Genomic DNA, 19,328 nt, shown 5'->3' with positions numbered 1-19,328 from the left:
AAAATTAAGGAAAAAAAATGAGATTAAAAAGAGAGAAAGTATCTTTTAAATTCCTGGATCTAGCTACGCCTAAACAAATCCATCAGTGGAAACCCCAACTGCAGAACCAATGGATTCCCTCTTTTGCTTAATTCTATTTCATCTGAGATTCTCAAAACTAAAGAGTCCTAATACATATAATAAGATAACCACTATAATCATTTCAATGTATGTGCTTTGTCTGTCTTTTGAAAACAGATTTCTTGAGCCTTCTTTTAGGTTTTTTTCCAGTTTATTTATTATTTTGAGGGGGAGAAAACGAGAGAGGGAGAGGCAGAGAGACAGGAAGAGAGAGAATCCCAAGCAGACTGCGTGCTGCCAGCACAGAGCTCAACTTAGGGCTCAATCTCATGAACCATGAGATCATGACCTGAGCCCAAACCAAGAGCCAGATACTTAACTGACTATGCCACTCAGGTGCCCCTAGCCCTCTTTTAAACAACTTTTTTTTTTTTTTTTTACATTTTATTTATTTTTGAGAGAGAGAGAGAGAGAGAGAGAGACAGAGCACAAGTTGGGGAGAGGCAGGGGGAAAGGGAGACACAGAATTCGAACCAGGCTCCAGGCCCTGAGCTGTCAGCACGGAGCTCGACACAGGGCTCGAACCCACAAACCGCGAGATCATGACCCGAGCCAACGTCAGACGCTTAACTGACTGAGCCACCCAGGCGCCCCATCCCTGAGCCTTCTTTTAGAAGTGACTTAGTTAGTACTGTTACACTGTACATTCACACTAAGTGACAAATACCAATGGCAACTATAATACTGGTTAATATATCCTTCTGGAACTACTTACAACAGCCACAGCACACATAAGTGTTAAAAAGCTGGCCACAATTGCTATTCTCCTCAGCAGCCACATACACATAGATAATTCAGCAGGAAATAAAGTACCTTCTTTCTCTTGCAGAAGAGTCCCTCTTGACTTCCATTTCTGCCTGTTTGGCCAACAAAGCAGCAGCTTTAGCAGCTTCTACTTCTTCCTTTGTCTTTGCAAAACGAGCAGCTCTCTCTGCACGGTCCTTTAAAACAAGTGTCAGACACTATCTTTCACTGCTAGAGTGATGTATTCACACGTTTCTATTTTTTAAATTTAAAAAGATTTTTTTAATGGTTATTTATTTTTGAGAGAGAGAGAGAGAGAGAGACAGAGCATGAGGGGTGGGAAGGGGTAGGCAGAGAGAGAGAGGGAGACAGAGAATCCAAAGCAGGTTCCAGGCTCCGAACTGTCAGTACAGAGCCTGATGTGGGGCTCAAACGCATCAACCGTGAGATAATGACCTGAGCCGAAGCCGGACACTTAACTGAGCCACCCAGGTGCCCCTCAATTTTTTTTTAAGTAGGTTCCACACCCAGCATGGAGTCCAAGGTGGGGCTTGCACTCATGACCCTGAGATCAAGACCTGAGCCGAGATCAAGAGTCGGACATTTAACTGAGCCACCCAGAGCCCTATTCACATGTTTCTAAACACAACGAACAAATACAAATATGTGTGAGATTCCTTAAAGTCAACTGCAGACTTTTATCACTCTGGATCTGGTATTTTTTAGTTTTATTAACTGTCAGGGACCAGAGTTGTTTATTAAACAAACGTGCTTCTGTTCACTACTCTATTGACAGAGCCTGGAAAAAGGCCAGGCACACAGTACATAATCAATAAATATTTGCTGAGTAAACAAATGAACAACAATATTAAGGTAGAATTGGCTTTCATATGTATTACAACTGCTTAATTTTAAAAGCAGTTGTGGGGCACCTGGGTGGCTCAGTCAGTTAAGCATCCGACTTTGGCTCAGGTCATGATCTCATGGTTTGTGGGTTCGAGCCCCACATTGGGCTCTGTGCTATCAAAGCCTGCTTCAGATTCTGTGTCTCCCTCTCTGCCCACCCCCCACAATTCTCACTCTGTCTCAAAAATAAATAAACGCTAAAAAAAAAAATAAAAAAAAAAGTTATAGCAAAACCATCCTAACCTCCTACTTGATGTGTCTAAATCTTCTGAATGTCCCAAAAATGGAATGGCTGTGACTACAGGAGACTGCTAGGTAACCAGTTCTAAGTTTCTTTTCCAGGGAATTGGTTTTTTTTAAAGGCAGACTGCCACAGGCAGCACCACTACCTACTACCTACTTGGACTGCTTCTCCTACAAATGGATCTTGAGAGCCTGTCTGGAGGTTCCAGCAGGGGAGCACAGCTACCCCTGATCTAAGAACAGTCTTCCTCTATCAGGGAAGGTCCATCGTCTTCAACCAAGGGCACAGCTTCAGGAGGGAACGGTGAGGAAGGGGACACCCACCTAGCCAGCCAGGTCAGCCAAATCAACCCTGGCAATCTACAGGGTGACAGATGTTGCAGCCAGATCGCCCTCACATTGCTAAGGAATCTTGGAAAACTACCTCTGACAATGGATAAAATTTATAACGTAACACGGAGAAAAATTACTTTGAAAAAAATCACCTCAATTTTTAATCTCTTTTTATTCGGTTGTTATTTTAATTTCAGTATAGTTAACACAGTTATATTACTTTCCAGTGTACAATATAGTGATTCAACAACTCCAGTGCTCATCCAACAGGTGCACTCCTGAATCCCCATCACCTGTTTCATCTATCCCCCACCCACCACCCCTGTAACTGTCTGTCTCTATAATTAAGAGTCTGCTTCTTGATTTCTTTTTCCTTTGCATGTTTTGTTTCTTAAATTCCACAAGTGAAATAATATGGTGCATGTCTTTCTGACTTATTTTGCTTAGCACTGTTACTCTCCAGCTCCATCTAAGTTGTTGCCAATAGCAAGATTTCGTTAATCTTATAGGTGAATAATATTCCACTGTATACATATATCACATCTACTTTATCCAATACCAATTTTAATCTTAACTGTATTTTAATCCAATATACAGTTTCTACTAAAAGGAAGCTGAAATTGGAACTCCTGGGAGTCACTAAAATCTATTCTTTTTGTGTGCACAGTCTGGTAGTAAATCAAAACCACTGTGCACAGAACAATTTCACAAATGTACTAGAGTCAAGCATTAAAAATAAACTTACTACTCACCAAGGCAATTTGCTGTTTTATACGCTCTCGAGCTGCCCTATCTTCTGCCTTTTCTCTGTTTCTTTCCTCTAACATTCTTTTTGTTAATTCTTCCTCTTGCTTTCTTTTATAATCCAACATTTCTTTTCCAGTTTTTCTCCTCTCAATTTCCTTCTTAATTTCTCTCTGCATTAAAAAGGAAGTTAAGCTTTATGAACCAAAAAGATAATTTAATAATCTGCCTTAGGTATTATTTTATATACAGGGAGAGCTGGTTGTAGGGTATAGCTAAAGGAATAAAATAACTTCATAAAATGTAAGGGTCTAGAAGAATTTGCTAACAGTATGGGTTAATGGTCAAATGTCTGTCAATTTGTAAATCTTAGCCAGCAGTTCTGTTAAGGTTATAAAATGTAGTTTGTAATGTAATTTGAAAACAAACAGAATTACAGGTCTCTGGTTTGTAAAGTAAATATGTTACCATATAAGGACACCAAGGTTGCCCTTTGTTTGGCATAAAGAACTGATATTAGACCCTCAAAGAGATGATGCAGTTTAGGTGCACATGATGGGAAAACAATGGTGCACCAGAATGTAGCAATACCAGAGGAAAAATTCAGCAAAATACCTACAAATTTCTTTTCCATAAAAGGGAACTAAGACTTTGGTCTGCATCAACGTCAAACAATTTTAGTTCAAGTCCATCTATTCTTAGCGTAAAAGACTCACTGTAGAGGGAAAGAAGATTGTCCAACTTATTCCTAGCAATTTACAACAAAAGCACAAAAAAGTATACACTATTATCCTACTACAGACGCCAGGTAATTTCCTTCACTGTGCTTCAACACTAAACTTTAACCAGAAAGCCGTCCTAAGTCTGCCAAATCGAGCAGGAAGTCAAACATTCCCTCACCTAATAGGAGAGTAAAATGATGCTAGGTACATGAACTTTACCTGTTCCTCCTCTTTCCTTTTTTCTTCTCTCCTTTCTTCAAGTTTTTTAGTGAGTCTGTATGTAAAACGTTTTTAAAAAATACATTAATGGAAAGCCATCATATTAATATGATATACATTTGGGAAATTCATTTAACTAAAACTGGGGAAATGTAGTGACAAACAAAAAAGATCCTGAAGGCAAAGCAACAAGTCATCTCCCTGGCCTCTGGCCCCAAGAGACATCTATGAACAGTCAGTGGGAGCCAGCCTATCAGAAGCCTATTCCGCCTTCTACTTCTTAACCATTAGTACCCCTTCCCCGCAAGGTATCTGATACAGATTTGAAAATACACATACATGTCTTCAAATAAGTACATAAGTCAATGACTTACAAATGCTTTTTCCCCCTTACATAGAAGTAAACAGCAAGATAGCACAAAATTAAAAGTAAAAGCAAAAAACCAAAGGCTAGCATTTATAAAAACTAGTAATACCAAAATTGATTCCCAACTATAAGTTCATAAGTAAAAACTAACAATTATGAAAACAGGCAATAGTAATGGTTGCACAACCTGGTGAATACATTATAACCCACTGAATTATACACTTTAAATTTTGTGGTATGTAAATTACCTCAATTTTAACAAATTAATGGTACTTTCTCAGAGGGATTTTAGTTACAAAGATATAAGCATTTGTTAAAGGTCAGTTGAACAACCTGTGCCAGAAATCAAGGGAGTGCTCAAAGAATGATAGGGACATACATTAAAGGACAGAAAACCAAGCATGCAGAGGATGTCACTAGCCAAATCTAGGGCAGTGTGTGCACCAAAAATAATCATAAGAGAAATGAACTGTAAAAAAAAAAAACAATGGGGGAAAAAAAAAGAAAAAGATCCATAAAACATTTTACCGCTAAGGGGAGTTATAAACTGGTTATGTATAACCACTTTGGAGAACTATTTGGCATGTATCTACGACCCTTTCCCCACTCCTGCAAATACACCCAAAAGATACATCCACTGAGACATGTAAAAGAATGTTCATATAGCAGTCCAATTCATAAAAGCCCCCAAAATGAAAACAGTTTTAAAAAATCCATCAACAGAATGGCAATGAGAATGTACCAATTATTGCCACATGCAGCAGCTCAGAAGAGTCTGAGCAAATGAGGTGATTCCATAATGAAGTTTACAAACAGGCAAAACTCATCTATAGTGTTAGATTCAGGACAGTGTTTATTTGGGGGAGGGAAGTCGTCATCGAGAAAGGGTTATTAGGCCCCTAGTGCATGTAGTACACTATTTGGTAACTAAAGTAAGTTTACTGGAAAAAAAAAAAAGGGGATAAAAAGCAAGAGGAGGTGGATCAAAGCACTTCTCTAAAGAAGAACGCTAGCTAAGAAATATGTAAGGTAAGAAAGAAATTAGAAGGTATGAAATTAGAAAAATCACCATTTCCAAGTACCAATGAAATAACTGATACAAGCAAAAATCAAAAGATGCCAAAATCACTGGTTGAAAGTTTCTGAGGAACAGCATATATTCACTGTTTCAAAGAAACACCCTATAAATACTTTTTAATTAGTGAAAAGGATATCTTTCTAACTGAGAATCCAAGAGACACCATCTTAACAGTTAAATTTAGTATCACCAAAAATGCATACATCTGATATCAGGTGCCTCCTGATGTAATGAGAAAGACAAATCATTACCTAGGTAATGTTCTCTAACTTAGAATGATGAAACAAGGACTGGATCAAAGGACATTCTAGAAACAGCCTAGACTCTTTTAAAGAATGTCCAAGCTGTGAAAAATAAAAACAAATACAAGCAAAACAAACGAAATACTCTGAATTAGAAGAGACTAAACTAAATTCAATGAATGACCCTTGATTGGATCCTGTATCAGGGAAAAAAAGTTATAAAGGACATTATTAAAATAATGGGCAAATATGAATGTGATTATCAGATAATCTTACTGTATAAATTCACAATTTGGGTGTGACAATGGTATACTAACATCTGAAAATGTCTTTAATTGCATATATTTTGCACAATTCTCTTCAGAGAAAAACAGATATTATTTTGTTCTAATCTAGTTGAAAAGTCCACTGCATCCTAATGACAAATTGACTGTTTCATCACTCCTGCATCTAGGAATCTACTGCTAAAGGATGTTTGTTGGCCTGAGGCATGGGGAAGGGCATAAGTCAGTGGGTACAGACCCTCAGGCCCCCTCCTAGGCTGGAGCCCCTACTGAGAGCCTGTAAAACCACAGTCAATATTTTTATTCTTAACAGATAGAGATACATACTCAAGTATTTAGGTTAAAATGAAATGGTGCCTGCAACTTTCAAATGAACCAGCAAAAAAGTCATTATGCTTTTAACTTTTTGAGGCTTGAAATCTTAACCAAAAAAGAAAAAAAAAAAAGGTTGGAAGTGATGGTACTACATATTATCTTTCCCAAAGAATTATGTCAATTTTTAAACATAATGACATTTAAAAAAATAATCAAAATTTAACTAACAGGCTTATTTTTTCACATGAGTCACTAAAAGATTCAAATTTCAGGGGCATCTGGCTAGATCAGTCAGTAGACTATGTGACTGTTGATCTCAGCGTCATGAGTTCAAGCCCCACATTGGGCACAGATACTAGTTTAAAAGAAAGATGCAAATTTCACATCTTTTAGCTTTGAAAACACTATATATATTTTAATATTAAGAAGAAAAATTGGTACCTGCCAATTCCAAATCATCAACCTGTTGTTGTTTTTTTAAAGTTTATTTGTGTATTTTGACAGAGAGCGTGTAAGGGAGGGGCAAACAGGGAGAGAGAGAATTCCAAGCAGGCTCCACACTGTTAGCACAGAGCCCGAGGTGGGGCTCAAACTCACAAACCATGAGTTCATGACCTGAGCTGAAACCAAGAGTCAGACGCTTAACCAACTGAGCCACCGAGGTGCCCCCAACCTTTTTTTTTTTTTAAGGTTTATTTATTTTTGAGAGAGAGGGCACAAGTTGGGGAGGAGCAGAGTCAGGGAGACAAAGGATCCAAAGCAGGCTCTGTGCTGACAGCAGTGAGCCTGATGCAAGGCTCAAACTCAAACTGTGAGATTATGACTTGAGCCAAAGTTGGATGCTCAACCAACTGAGCCATCCAGGTGCTCCTCAATCTGTGTTGTTTTTTAAAAATTTTTTTTAATGTTTATTTTTGAAGGCGAGAGAGGTAGAGTGTGAGCGGGAGAGGGGCAGAGAGAGAGGGAGAAACAATCCGAAGCAGACTCCAGGTTCCTAGCTGTCAGCACAGAGCCCAACCCAGAGCTCGAACTCACAAGCCATGAGATCATGACCTGAGCCAAAACGCTTAACCGACTGAGCCACCCAGGCACCTCTCGATCTGTTTTTTAAAAAATCAAGTTTACTTCCTTAAGATGGTTTAGATGGATTTTTTTCTCAATATGTATGCAATAGGATGAGAGTTTCTGAGTTGACATCAATTTGGTTTAATCACCTTGCCCCCTAACAAAATTACTTTTCCCTGAAGTCAGATAAGAAAAAACCCAAGATCTAGTGGGAACTACTTAGCTTTCCAGAAACTTGGTCTCAGAAAACAGATATAGCTTAAGAGGAAAATAAGAATCCTACATTTACTAATCTCTCCTGCCAAATTTTAAGGCTGAGTTTTTAATTTGTAGGACTTAGATTTTAAAATATCAAAGTTAGGGGCACCTGGGTGGCTCAGTCAGCTAAGTGTCTGACTTCGGCTCAGGTCATGATCTCACAGTTTTTAGGTTTGAGCCCTGCATCGGGCTCTGTGCTGACAGCTCAGAGCCTGGAGCTGCTTCAGATTCTGTCTCTCCCTCTCTCTGCCCCTCTCCTCCTCTCAAAAATAAACAAACATTAAAAAAAATTTTTTTTAAATATCAAAGTTAGAGGAAGAATACATGTATTTTGCTTTATAGAGTTTGGTATTACAAAATTCTATAAAAATCAGATTACACCACAGGTATTTGATGTGTACAATTTTTCTGGGCTATGAAAAGGCACCACAGATCAGTTCTATAAGACAGGGAAACTAGCAGCACATTAGGGTTTTAGAGTTCAATAACCTGCAGAGCATGGGTGAGTCAAAGGCATAAGAGCACTACAGTCCATGACAAGGCATGGTAAAGATGAAGGCAATTTGAAGGATATAAATGATGAGCTAAGAGGTCATTTGGGATAGGAGTATTATATGCTATTGTTTTTAGTTGTTGATTAACAAATTAGATTCCATAAAACAAACAAAATTCCTAACTGGATATAACTCAGATGAATAGAATATAGGACCCCAGGGCATGAATCAGTCAGTATTAGGGCCTAGGCTTTATTGGTTAACTGACCTGATAAATTAATCTCAGCAATAATTTGAAGTGTATATATGATTTTAATTATATGACCTAGATTTTTCAAAAGGTGTTTAAACCAAGAACAGTCACTTCCCAATGAAAACTGTTTCAATGGTAAGTATGCCAACATTTCATCCAATTTCAACATTTAGTATCCTTTTAAAAAAGATTTTTTTTAAAATGTTTTTTCATTTTTGAGAGACAGAGACAGAGCATGAGCTGGGGAGGGACAGAGAGATAGGGGGAGACACAATCTGAAGGAGGCTCCAGGCTCTGAGTCGTCAGCACAGAAGCCCAATGCAGGCTCAAACTCACAGACTGCGAGATCATGACCTGAGATGAAGTCAGATGCTTAACCAACTTGAGCCACCCAGGCACCCCTAGTATCCTTTTTTAAAAGGCCCTAGCCCACATACATTTCATATAACGGTCCTAAAAGCATACGGTTTAAAAACACATAAATGTATGTATCTCCAAGAGTGAAGTTGTTTTTTTTTTGTTTTTTTGTTTTTTTTTTCAGTTTAAGGATCTCGACTTGTAAACCCATTCTGTCCTGATATTTTAATTATAAGAGTAAAAATGCTCAATGAAGACAGTTTGGCAACCTCAGAAGAAAAAAAAAAATCCCTAATTCCCCTTTCAAAGATATTAATACAAACATTTTGTTGTGTGTCTTAAACTATCTTTACTGGCTCATTATACTATATATAACACACATACACTAGTGTAAATACATATGGTAAGTATTTTTTAATTAAAGATGGTGTATTATATCCTCTTTGCAGAACCATGCAGGCAGACATGGGCAGACACTCTCTTAACATAAGAATGGAAGCTATTAAGAAACAACAGAAACTCCCCTTATCTACTGCAATTAAATAGCACCTAAGTCTACCCTACAATTAAGGGCTATCTGCTGTGTTTCTTCTCATTCCCCTCAAATCTCCAAATTCTTTTCTCATCTTTTACTGTCACATCACCCCAACGTGATGCAAGGACAGATGCACAGAGGTAGATTTGGTGTTAGCAAAACAGAAAGAAACAGAGAGGATGAGCCACTGGGAACTTTGGTTCCCTGCAGCTGTTCTTTGAGCCTTCTACCACTTCTCACCACTATGACCAGATCTATCCTTTTTAGCTCAAGATCTTGGCCCTGCTGGGACTCCTAGAAAGAACCATCAGAATCTAGGTTTTGCTGAAATGAAGCTGATTCTTAGTCATGAGCAAACCCAAATACCCAGTATTCGTAATCATCTTGAAACTTGTTTTCCCGTAGAATCTATGTGAACAAGAAACTGTCAAGTCTAAGGCATTTTCTTAACTTCCATATAACACTAAATGGTGTTAGGTCAGGATTAAAAAATATTCTTGCTTTATCCATTTACCATTAATTCATGTAACTTAAGAACCATAGTATACAGGACTCTAATTTGGTAATTTCTGTATTATTAAAAATACAAAACTACAAGCCACAAAAGTTATAAATCTGTATCTGATTATTAGACCAAGTAATAACACATGACGTTTAATAGACATGCACTTATGCAGAACCCAGACTCAGTATACAGTCATAAAAGCAAGTGAAGTTCTTCCCATCTGGAACTTACTATCCGATGGTAGAGAGAGATCAAAGCAGAAGTGACAGACGGAAACCTACATGTACCAAAAACCAGCAAAAAAGATTCTTGGGCTGATCAGACCTAAAGCTGACTGATGACTTAAGAGATACTCAACTTTACTTCTAGAATGTAGTCTTTATGGATACAATTAAGGTGGTCAGGTAATAAAAAATTTCAACCCAGGATTCTGAAACTTCATTTGTGAAATTTTAGCTTTTATTCAAATTAATGAAATAACTGAAAACCACTGTCTTTTCAAAATACTATTTGCAAAAATAAAAGCAAACCTTTCCACTCTGACAGTCAGGTCCTCTGGAGGTCTCTGATTTGAACATCCACCAGGCTCCTGAGATGGACTGGCATGGCCTGAACTCTCTCCTCCTTAGTTATTTAATAAAAAGAAATAAGAAAATATTGCATTTAATGCCGATTTTTAAGAAACATAAACATTTGGGTTACATTTGTTAATAATCTTCTTAAACATTACAAATTTTCCCTAAGAGTTGGAGAAGATAAGAAATGAGTGATTACTAGGGCACCTGGCTTGCTCAGTCAGTAGAGCATGCAACTCTTGATCTCAGGGTCATGAGTTTGAGCCCCACGTTGGGTGCAGGGTTTACTTTAAAAAAAAAAAAAAAAAAAAAAAGAGGGGCCTGGATGGCTCACTTGGTTAAGCATCAGACTCTTGGTTTTGGCTCAGGTCATGATCTCACGGTTCATTTGTTCAAGCCCCATGTCAAGCTCTGTGCTGACAGCTTGGAGCCTGCTTGGAATTCTCTCTCTCTAATTCTGACATTTGGGTCCACATATAATAGAATATAAGTGGGAAACAAGACAGTTGAGGGCCACCAAGGTCAAGAAGAAGGAAATAATAAATATGAGAACAAAAATAAATGAAATAGAAACTGAAAATACCAATAGAACAGATAAATGAAATCAGGAGCTGGTTCTTTGAAAAAACAAAAACAAAAACAAAACCCAATACAACTGATTAACTTCTAGCCAGACTTAACAAAAAAAGAGCAAGAACTCTGGGGTGCCTGACTGCCTCAGTCAGTTAAGCATCCGACTCCTGATTTTGGCTCAGGTTATGATCTTACTTAAGGGTTCATGGAACGGAGCCCCACATCGGGCTCTACACTGACAGCATGGAGCCTGCTTTGGATTCTCTCTCTCCCTCTGTCACTGTCCCTCCCCTGCTCATGCTCTCTCACTCTTGCTCAAAATAAATAAATAAACATAAAAGAAAAGAAAAGAAAAGAAAAGAGAGAGAGAGAGAGAGAGAGAGAGGGGCAGGCACCTGGGTGGCTCAAAAGACTGAGTGTCTGACTTTGGCTCAGGTCATGATCTCACAGTTCATGGGTTTGAGCCCCACATTGGGTTCTGTGCCGACACAGATTTGGATTCTGTGATTCCCTCTCTCTCTTCCCCTCCACCACTTGTACTCTGTCTTTGTCTCTCAAATATGAATAAACATTAAAAAAATTAAAAAAAAAAAAAGAGAAAGGACTCAAAATCACAAAATGAGAAAAGAGAAATAACAACCAACATCATATAAATACAAACAATTATAAGAGAATATTATAAAAAATTATATGCCAACTAATTGGACAATCTAGAAGAAGTGGATAAATTTCCAGAAACACATAAACCACTAAAACAGAAACAGGAAGAAACAGAAAATTTGATCAGACTGATGACCAGCAAAGAAATTGAATCAGTAATCAAAACTTTCCCAAGAAACAAAAGTCCAGAACCAGATGACTTAACAGGCAAATTCTACCAAACGTTTAAAGAAGAGTTCATACCTATTCTCAAACTATTCTAAAAACTAGAAAAGGAAGGAAAACTTCCAAATTCTTTCTATGAGGCTAGCATTACCTGATACCAAAACGAAATAAAGACAACACACAAAAAAAGAGAACTATAGGCAACTATCTCTGATGAACACAGATGCAAATATCCTCAACAAAATACTAGCAAACTGAATTCAACAACACACTAAAAAACAAAAAACAAAAAACGTATCATTCACCAGTGGACACCTGGCTGGCTCAGTCGGTAGAGCATGTGACTCTTGATCTTGGAGTAATGAGTTCAAGCCCCACATGGTGATAAAGTTTACATTAAAAAAAAAAAAGAATCATTCACCATCATCACGGTCACATTTATTCATGGGTTGTAAGGGTGGTTCAATATTGCAAATCAATCAACATGATACACCACATCAGTAAGTACAAGAACGATATGATCATTTCAACAGACACAGAAAAAGCATGTGACAAAGTATATCCATTCATAATAAAAACCCTCAACAAAGTAGGTCTAAAAGAAACATACTTCAACATAATAAAGGCCACGTTATTCATGGGTTGTAAGGGTGGTTCAATACTGCAAATCAATCAATGTGATACACCACGTCAGTAAGTACAAGAACAATATGATCATTTCAACAGACACAGAAAGAGCATGTGACAAAGTATATCCATTCATAATAAAAACCCTCAACAAAGTAGGTCTAAAAGGAACATACTTCAACATAATAAAGGCCATATAGAAAAAAACCCACAGCTAACATCATCCTTAATGGGGAAAAAGCTTTTCCCCTAAGGTCAGGAACAAGAGGATGTCACTCTCACCACTTTTTTGTATTCCAAATCCTACCCACAGCAATCAGACAACAAAAAGAAATCAAAGGCATCCAAATCAGTAAGGAAGCAGTAACACTTTCACTATTTGCAGATGATATGACACTAAATAGATAAAACCCAAAGCACTCCACCAAAAAACTGCTAGAACTGATAAATTAATTCAGTAAATTCTGAGGAAATAAGATCACTGTACAGAAATGTGCTGCATTTCTGTGCACCAATAATGAAGCAGCAGGAAGAGAAATTAAGAACACAATCCCTTTTACAACTACACAAAAACTAACAAGACATCTAGGAATAAAGCTACCCAAAGAGGTAAAAGATGAGTACTCTGAAAACTGTAAAACACTGATGAAAGAAATAGAAAAAGACACAAAGAAATGGGAGGGCATTCCATGCTCATGGAGTGGGAAGAACAAAAATTGTTAAAATGTCTACACTACCCAAAGCAACTGACATATTTAATGCAGTCCCTATCAAAATACCAACAGCATTTTTCACAGAATCCTGTGAAACAATCTTAAAATTTTTATGCAAACACAAGAGACCTCAAATAGCCAAAACAATCTTGAAAAAGAAAAGCAAAGCTGGAGGCATCACAATTCTGGATTTCAATATTACAAAGCTGTAATAATCAAAACAGTATGGTACTGGCACAAAAACAGACATACAGACCAATGAAACAAATTACAAAACCCAGAAATAAACCCACAACTTTCTGGTCAATTAATCTTCAACAAAGTAGGAAGAATATCCAATGGGAAAAAGACAGTGTCTTCAACAAAACTCAGAAAACTGAACAGTAAACATGCGAAAGAATGAAACCGGACCACTTTATTATACCATACAAAAAAAAATAAACTCAAAACAGATTAAAGACTCAAATATGAGACCTGAAACCATAAAAATCCTGGAAGGGAGCACAGGAAGTAGTTTCTCTGACATCAGCTGTAACATCTTTCTAGATGTGTGTCCTGAGGCAAGGGAAACAAAAGCAAAAAAAATAAACTGCTGGGACTACATCTAAATAAAAAGCTTCTGCAGAGCCAAATAAACAATCAACAAAACTAAACAATCTCCAGAATGGGATAAGAGATTTGCAAATGACATATCTGATATATCTGATAAAGGACTAGTAACCAAAATATATAAAGCACTCATAAAACTCAACACCCCAAAAATGAATAATCCACTTAAAAAGTGGGCAAAACATATAAACAAACATTTCTCCAAAGAAGTTATCAGGACGGCCAACAGACACATGAAAAGATGCTCATCATCACGCATCATCAGGAAAATGCAAATCAAAACTACAATGAAGTATCAGTCAGAATGGCCAAAATCAAAAAGAAACAAGTGTTGGCAAGGATGCAGAGAAAGGGAAACCCTTGTGCACTGTTGGTGGGAATGCAAACTGCTGCAGCCACTGTGGTAAACAGTTGGAAGTTACTCAAAAAGTTAAAATAGGGGCGCCTGGGTGGCGCAGTCGGTTAAGCGTCCGACTTCAGCCAGGTCACGATCTCGCGGTCCGTGAGTTCGAGCCCCGCGTCGGGCTCTGGGCTGATGGCTCAGAGCCTGGAGCCTGTTTCCGATTCTGTGTCTCCCTCTCTCTCTGCCCCTCCCCCGTTCATGCTCTCTGTCCCAAAAATAAATAAACGTTGAGGAAAAAAAAAAAAAAAAAAAAAGTTAAAATAGGGGCGCCTGGTGGCTCAGTTGGGTGTCCGACTCTTGGTTTCAGCTCAGGTCATGATCTCACGGTTCATGAGTTCGAGTCCTCTGCACAATCGGTACAGAGCTTGTTTGGCATTCTCTCTCTCTCTCTCTGCCCCACGTGCTCTCTCTCTCTCAAAATAAATAAATAACCTTAAAAAAAAAAAGTTAAAAACAGAACTATCCTATGATCCAGCAATTGTGCTACTGGGTATTCACTCAAAGAATACAAAAACACTAAATCAAAAAGATACATGCACCAAGAAAGACACTCTTAAGTAAAGAGAACAAACATGGTTACCAGAGGGGAGGTGGGTTGGGGGGATGGATAAAATAGATCATAGGGATTAAGAAATGCATTTGTAGGGGCGCCTGGGTGGCGCAGTCGGTTAAGCGTCCGACTTCAGCCAGGTCACGATCTCGCGGTCCGTGAGTTCGAGCCCCGCGTCAGGCTCTGGGCTGATGGCTCAGAGCCTGGAGCCTGTTTCCGATTCTGTGTCTCCCTCTCTCTCTGCCCCTCCCCCGTTCATACTCTGTCTCTCTCTGTCCCAAAAATAAAATAAAAAAAAAAAAAAAACGTTGAAAAAAGAAATGCATTTGTGAAGAGCACCAGGTGATTAAAATAAAAATTTACAAAAATAGGGGCACCTAGATGGCTCAGCTGGTTGAGCATCCAACTCCTGATTTCAGTTCTAGTCATGATCTCGCGGTGGTGGGATTACACTGGGTGTGAAGCCTGCTTGGGATTCTCTCTCCTTCTTCCTTTGGCCCTCCCCCACTCACACTTTCTCTCCAAATATAAATAAATTAAAAAAATACAGCAAAATCCAGACTGTAGGAAACTACAGAAAAAAATGAGAGTGGGAATCTATTTATGAAATGAAACAAACAAAAAAAAGGACTCAACTATCAGTAGCAATATACTGGACTCCAAACAAACTGAAAAACTTAGTATAATGTAAATATTGCCTAGATAATTAATGGTAAAAAAGGATTACTGTTAAACTGTGTAGGTTTCACAAGAGATAATGATATTGTAGTTATTTTTTTTTAAGTTCTCATCTTTTAGATACTCCTATTTTAAAAATGAAATGATATAGTGCCTAAGATTTGTTCTAAATAATAAATGAAAAGGAAAAGAGGAGTAGGGGACACAGATGAAACAATTTTGGCCATGAGTTGGTAACAGGTGAAGACAGGCAGTGGGTTCATGGAATTTATTACACTATTTTCTCGAGACTTTTGTAGTAAGTCTGAAACTTTCCATAATGAAGTTAAAAAAAAAAGCTACAAAGAACTGAGATTAGAGGTGCTACTCATACCTCAGGTAAGACAGAGTTTACAGTCTGAGAAGTTAAGTGCCTGCTGAAACAAAAGCATCAATATTCTTTACAGGAATATAAGAATCCTGAGTGTCTACAACAATGTACAAGATACAATCCAAAATTTCTAGACACACAATCTAACAGGAAAATGTGACTCATTCTCAGGGGAAAAGACAATCAACAAAGGCCTGTCTGTTATCTCAACCCAGAGATGAACTAGATACTGGCATTATCAGACAAGGACTTGAAAGCAGCCATTGTAACTCAATGAGGTAAAGGAAAATGAAATGAATTAAAAGATAAGTTGAATAAAATGTTGGAAAGGGTACTGAGGGATTGAGTATAATTTCTGTAACTTTGAATCACACTGTTTCAAAATAAAAAGTTAAAGGAAGAGGAGGAGACGTAAGGAAGAGTAAGAAACTCCAGAACGATTTTATCTACAAAATGATACAGCCACTTTGGAAGAGGGCTTGGTGGCTTCTTACAAAACTAAACATTAACTCTTACCACACAACCCAGCAACCACAACCTTGCTGTAAATAGCCAAAAAAAGTAAAAAAAAAAATTATGCTCACACAGAAACCTACACAGAGATGCTTACAGAAGCTTTATTCATAATTGCTAAAACTTGTGAAACCAAAATGTCCTTCAGTAGGTGAATGGATTAATAAACTGTGGTATATCTAGACAATGGAATATTATTCAGCTCTAAAAAGAAATGAGCTATCAAGTGATGAAAAGACATGAAGGAAGATTAAATGTATATTACTAAGTAAAGGAAGCCAATCTGAAAAGACTACTATATGACATTCTGGAAAAAGCAAAACCATGGAGACAGTAAAAATATCACTGAGGATGAAAAGGTGGAACACAGAGGACATTTAGTGCAGGAAAAATACTTTGTGCTATACTTATGGATACACGTCATTATACACTTGCCCAAACTCATGGAATGTACACCACCAAGAGAAAACTGTATTGTAAACTATGGACTTTGCCTGATTATGATATGTCAAATGTGGGTTCATTAGTTCTAACAAATGTACCACTTTGGTGGGGGATGTAGACAGTGGGGCAGGAGGTATACACAAAATCTGTACCTTCCTCTTTTTTTTTTTTTTTTTTTTAATTTTTTTTTTCAACGTTTATTTATTTTTGGGACAGAGAGAGATAGAGCATGAACGGGGGAGGGTCAGAGAGAGGGAGACACAGAACCGGAAGCAGGCTCCAGGCTCTGAGCTGCCAGCACAGAGCCCGACGCGGGGCTCGAACTCACGGACCGCGAGATCGTGACCTGGCTGAAGTCGGACGCCTAACCGACTGCGCCACCCAGGCGCCCCTGTACCTTCCTCTTAATTTTCCTGTAAACCTAAAACTGCTCTAAAAAAAATCTACTAAAAAATGGTTAACTTAAAGAAAAGAGTATAAATATATTACCTAATTTTATATAAAATAAAAATTTACTAGGGCACCTGCCTGGCTCACTTATGACTCTTGATATCAGGGTTCTATGGTTAAGCCCCACAATGGGTGTAGAGATTACTTAAAAATAAATATAGAATAGAATAAAAATTCACTAGATGTGCTCAAGAGCAGAAAGAGATGATAAAGAAGCCAGTGAAGTTAGAGATCAACAAAATTATCCGATCTAAATAGAGGAATAAAAAAGAAAAAAAAAAAGAAAAAATAAACCTGTGGGATAGTATCAAGAAGTCTAACATACATGTAAATATTTCTAGCAAGAGAAAAAGAGAAAAATATCTGAATAAATAATGGCTCCAAATTCCCCAAATTTAGTGAAAGTTATACATTTAGAGATCTAAGCTTAGCAAAACCCAAGCAGAATAAATACAAAGAAAAACACATCTAGGCATTTTATAGTCAAATGGATGAAAATCAAAGAGAAAAGTCTGAAGGCAGAGAGAAAAGCAATACATTCCATATATGGGGAAACAATGCTGACAGAAACTTCTCATCAGAAAACTATGGAGACCAGAAGATCTTTAAAGTGCTGAAAAAAAAAAAAAACAAAAAAAAACCACAACTGTAAACTCCAAATTTTGTATCTAGCAAAAATATCCTTCCAGAATGAAGATAAAGCAGACACTTTCATTTTTCAGAGAGGAAGAGAAGTATTTTGCCAAAAGACCTGTAAAACAGGAAATGCTAAGGGAAATTTTTCAGGCTGAAAGAAAATGATACCAGAGGAAAACATATTCAAAAAGGAATGAAGAATTTGGCAATGATAAATATCCAGGTAAATGTAAAGGTAAGTATCCTACTGTAGAGCTAACCAGGCTACATTCACAATAGTGTCCCCTAGTTCTGTAGGCATCCAGAATTTGCGTGATCTATAGATGTAAAACCTCAAAATGTGGCTACTGATAGAGAACCTGGTAGCTCTTCTTCAAATATTCAAAACCTGTTAATGTTTAACTTCATAAGTCGCACTAAAGTTAATGAGAAATTACAGGGCATCAAATTTCATCTCAATATGAAGAAGAATTTTTCTAAAAACCAGGGCTTTGACAATAAGCTTCCTTGCAAGGAAATGAGCTTCCTGTCATTAAATATCAAATAGAGGATATTTGGGATGCTAGAGTAGGATCATCTCTTAGGATACTATCTGTTATCTTCTTGATTTATCTAACGCTATGCTGTCTAATACAAGCCATATTACACCAAACAACTCTGAACACAATCCCCATTATATAGTATAAAATCTCTCTTTTGCCTCTATCAACCCCACTGTAGTCACATCTCTTATTTCCACAAGCTCTATTTTACAATGATCTTTTAATTCTAATTCTAAAATGCAAATACTATTCTTTAAATGTATACATATCTTATAGGTTATAAAAACAATTCTAAATACATCAGTTCATTTGAACCTTTCAAAATACTCTAGCTGGAAAGTTATGTGTAAAACTGCTAAGAACACAGGGACAGAAAAAAGTAAAAAAAAAAAAAAAATGCCACTGTATGACCAATACCTATATTTAAGACAATCTTTAAATTTTAAGTTAAATGAATGTGACAGGGAAGAAACACAGTATTTTTATTTTTAAGGATATTAATTCCAGGCCTTTAAAATGAAGTGAAGGAATACTTCTACTGTACCCAAAAGGGTACACTAAAAATTACCTGTTGCAGAATCTGACTTTGTATCAGAAGTGGGTGGTATCTCACAAGGCTCTACATTTCTGGACTGAGAGTTTTCAGAAGTGTTGTTAGGTTCCAATGATGTGGATGGAGTAGAGACTGAACTTTCTGACGGGCTGCCATTTGCCACTGATGTTTCACCTTTTAATGAGTGCATCTAGGGAGAAACCACATTGTAATTTAATAAACAGATAAGAATCTAAATTTACCAAGGCAGATTAGACCAAAATATGAGTAAGTCAACTGTCTCTATAGGAGGGAAAAGTACTAAATTTTCTAAGTAGATGGATCCAGATTGTATAATCCTAAACATGGCATAATCACACTGATCACACTGTGGAATTCAACTACAATGTGAGAAGAGCATAAAAAGGTTTTTAAACACTGTTGATTTTTCTTCCAATTAGAACTGAAGGAAAAAAGTTTCAAGCTATATTAGCCATTTGCCCA

At 37.4% G+C, this 19,328-nt stretch overlaps 1 protein-coding gene across 1 annotated transcript in view; it reads right to left on the bottom strand.

Annotated features, from left to right (window-relative positions):
* UBXN4 (UBX domain protein 4) overlaps positions 1-19,328 on the bottom strand; it is a 44,152-nt gene that overhangs the window by 10,972 nt on the left and 13,852 nt on the right. Inside the window, exons 5-9 of the mRNA XM_045479664.1 lie at positions 18,861-19,035; positions 10,315-10,408; positions 4,032-4,086; positions 3,099-3,263; positions 934-1,061 (exon numbers count right to left, since the gene is read on the bottom strand). Of these exons, the coding sequence (XP_045335620.1) occupies positions 934-1,061; positions 3,099-3,263; positions 4,032-4,086; positions 10,315-10,408; positions 18,861-19,035 (617 nt within the window). The remainder of the gene's footprint in view (positions 1-933; positions 1,062-3,098; positions 3,264-4,031; positions 4,087-10,314; positions 10,409-18,860; positions 19,036-19,328) is intronic.

The sequence above is a fragment of the Leopardus geoffroyi genome, chromosome C1, assembly GCF_018350155.1.
Source record: "Leopardus geoffroyi isolate Oge1 chromosome C1, O.geoffroyi_Oge1_pat1.0, whole genome shotgun sequence".
NCBI classification, from domain to species: domain Eukaryota; kingdom Metazoa; phylum Chordata; class Mammalia; order Carnivora; family Felidae; genus Leopardus; species Leopardus geoffroyi.
The sequence above is the reverse complement of the archived record's forward strand: the minus strand, read 5'-3'. Positions and strand labels throughout refer to the sequence as shown.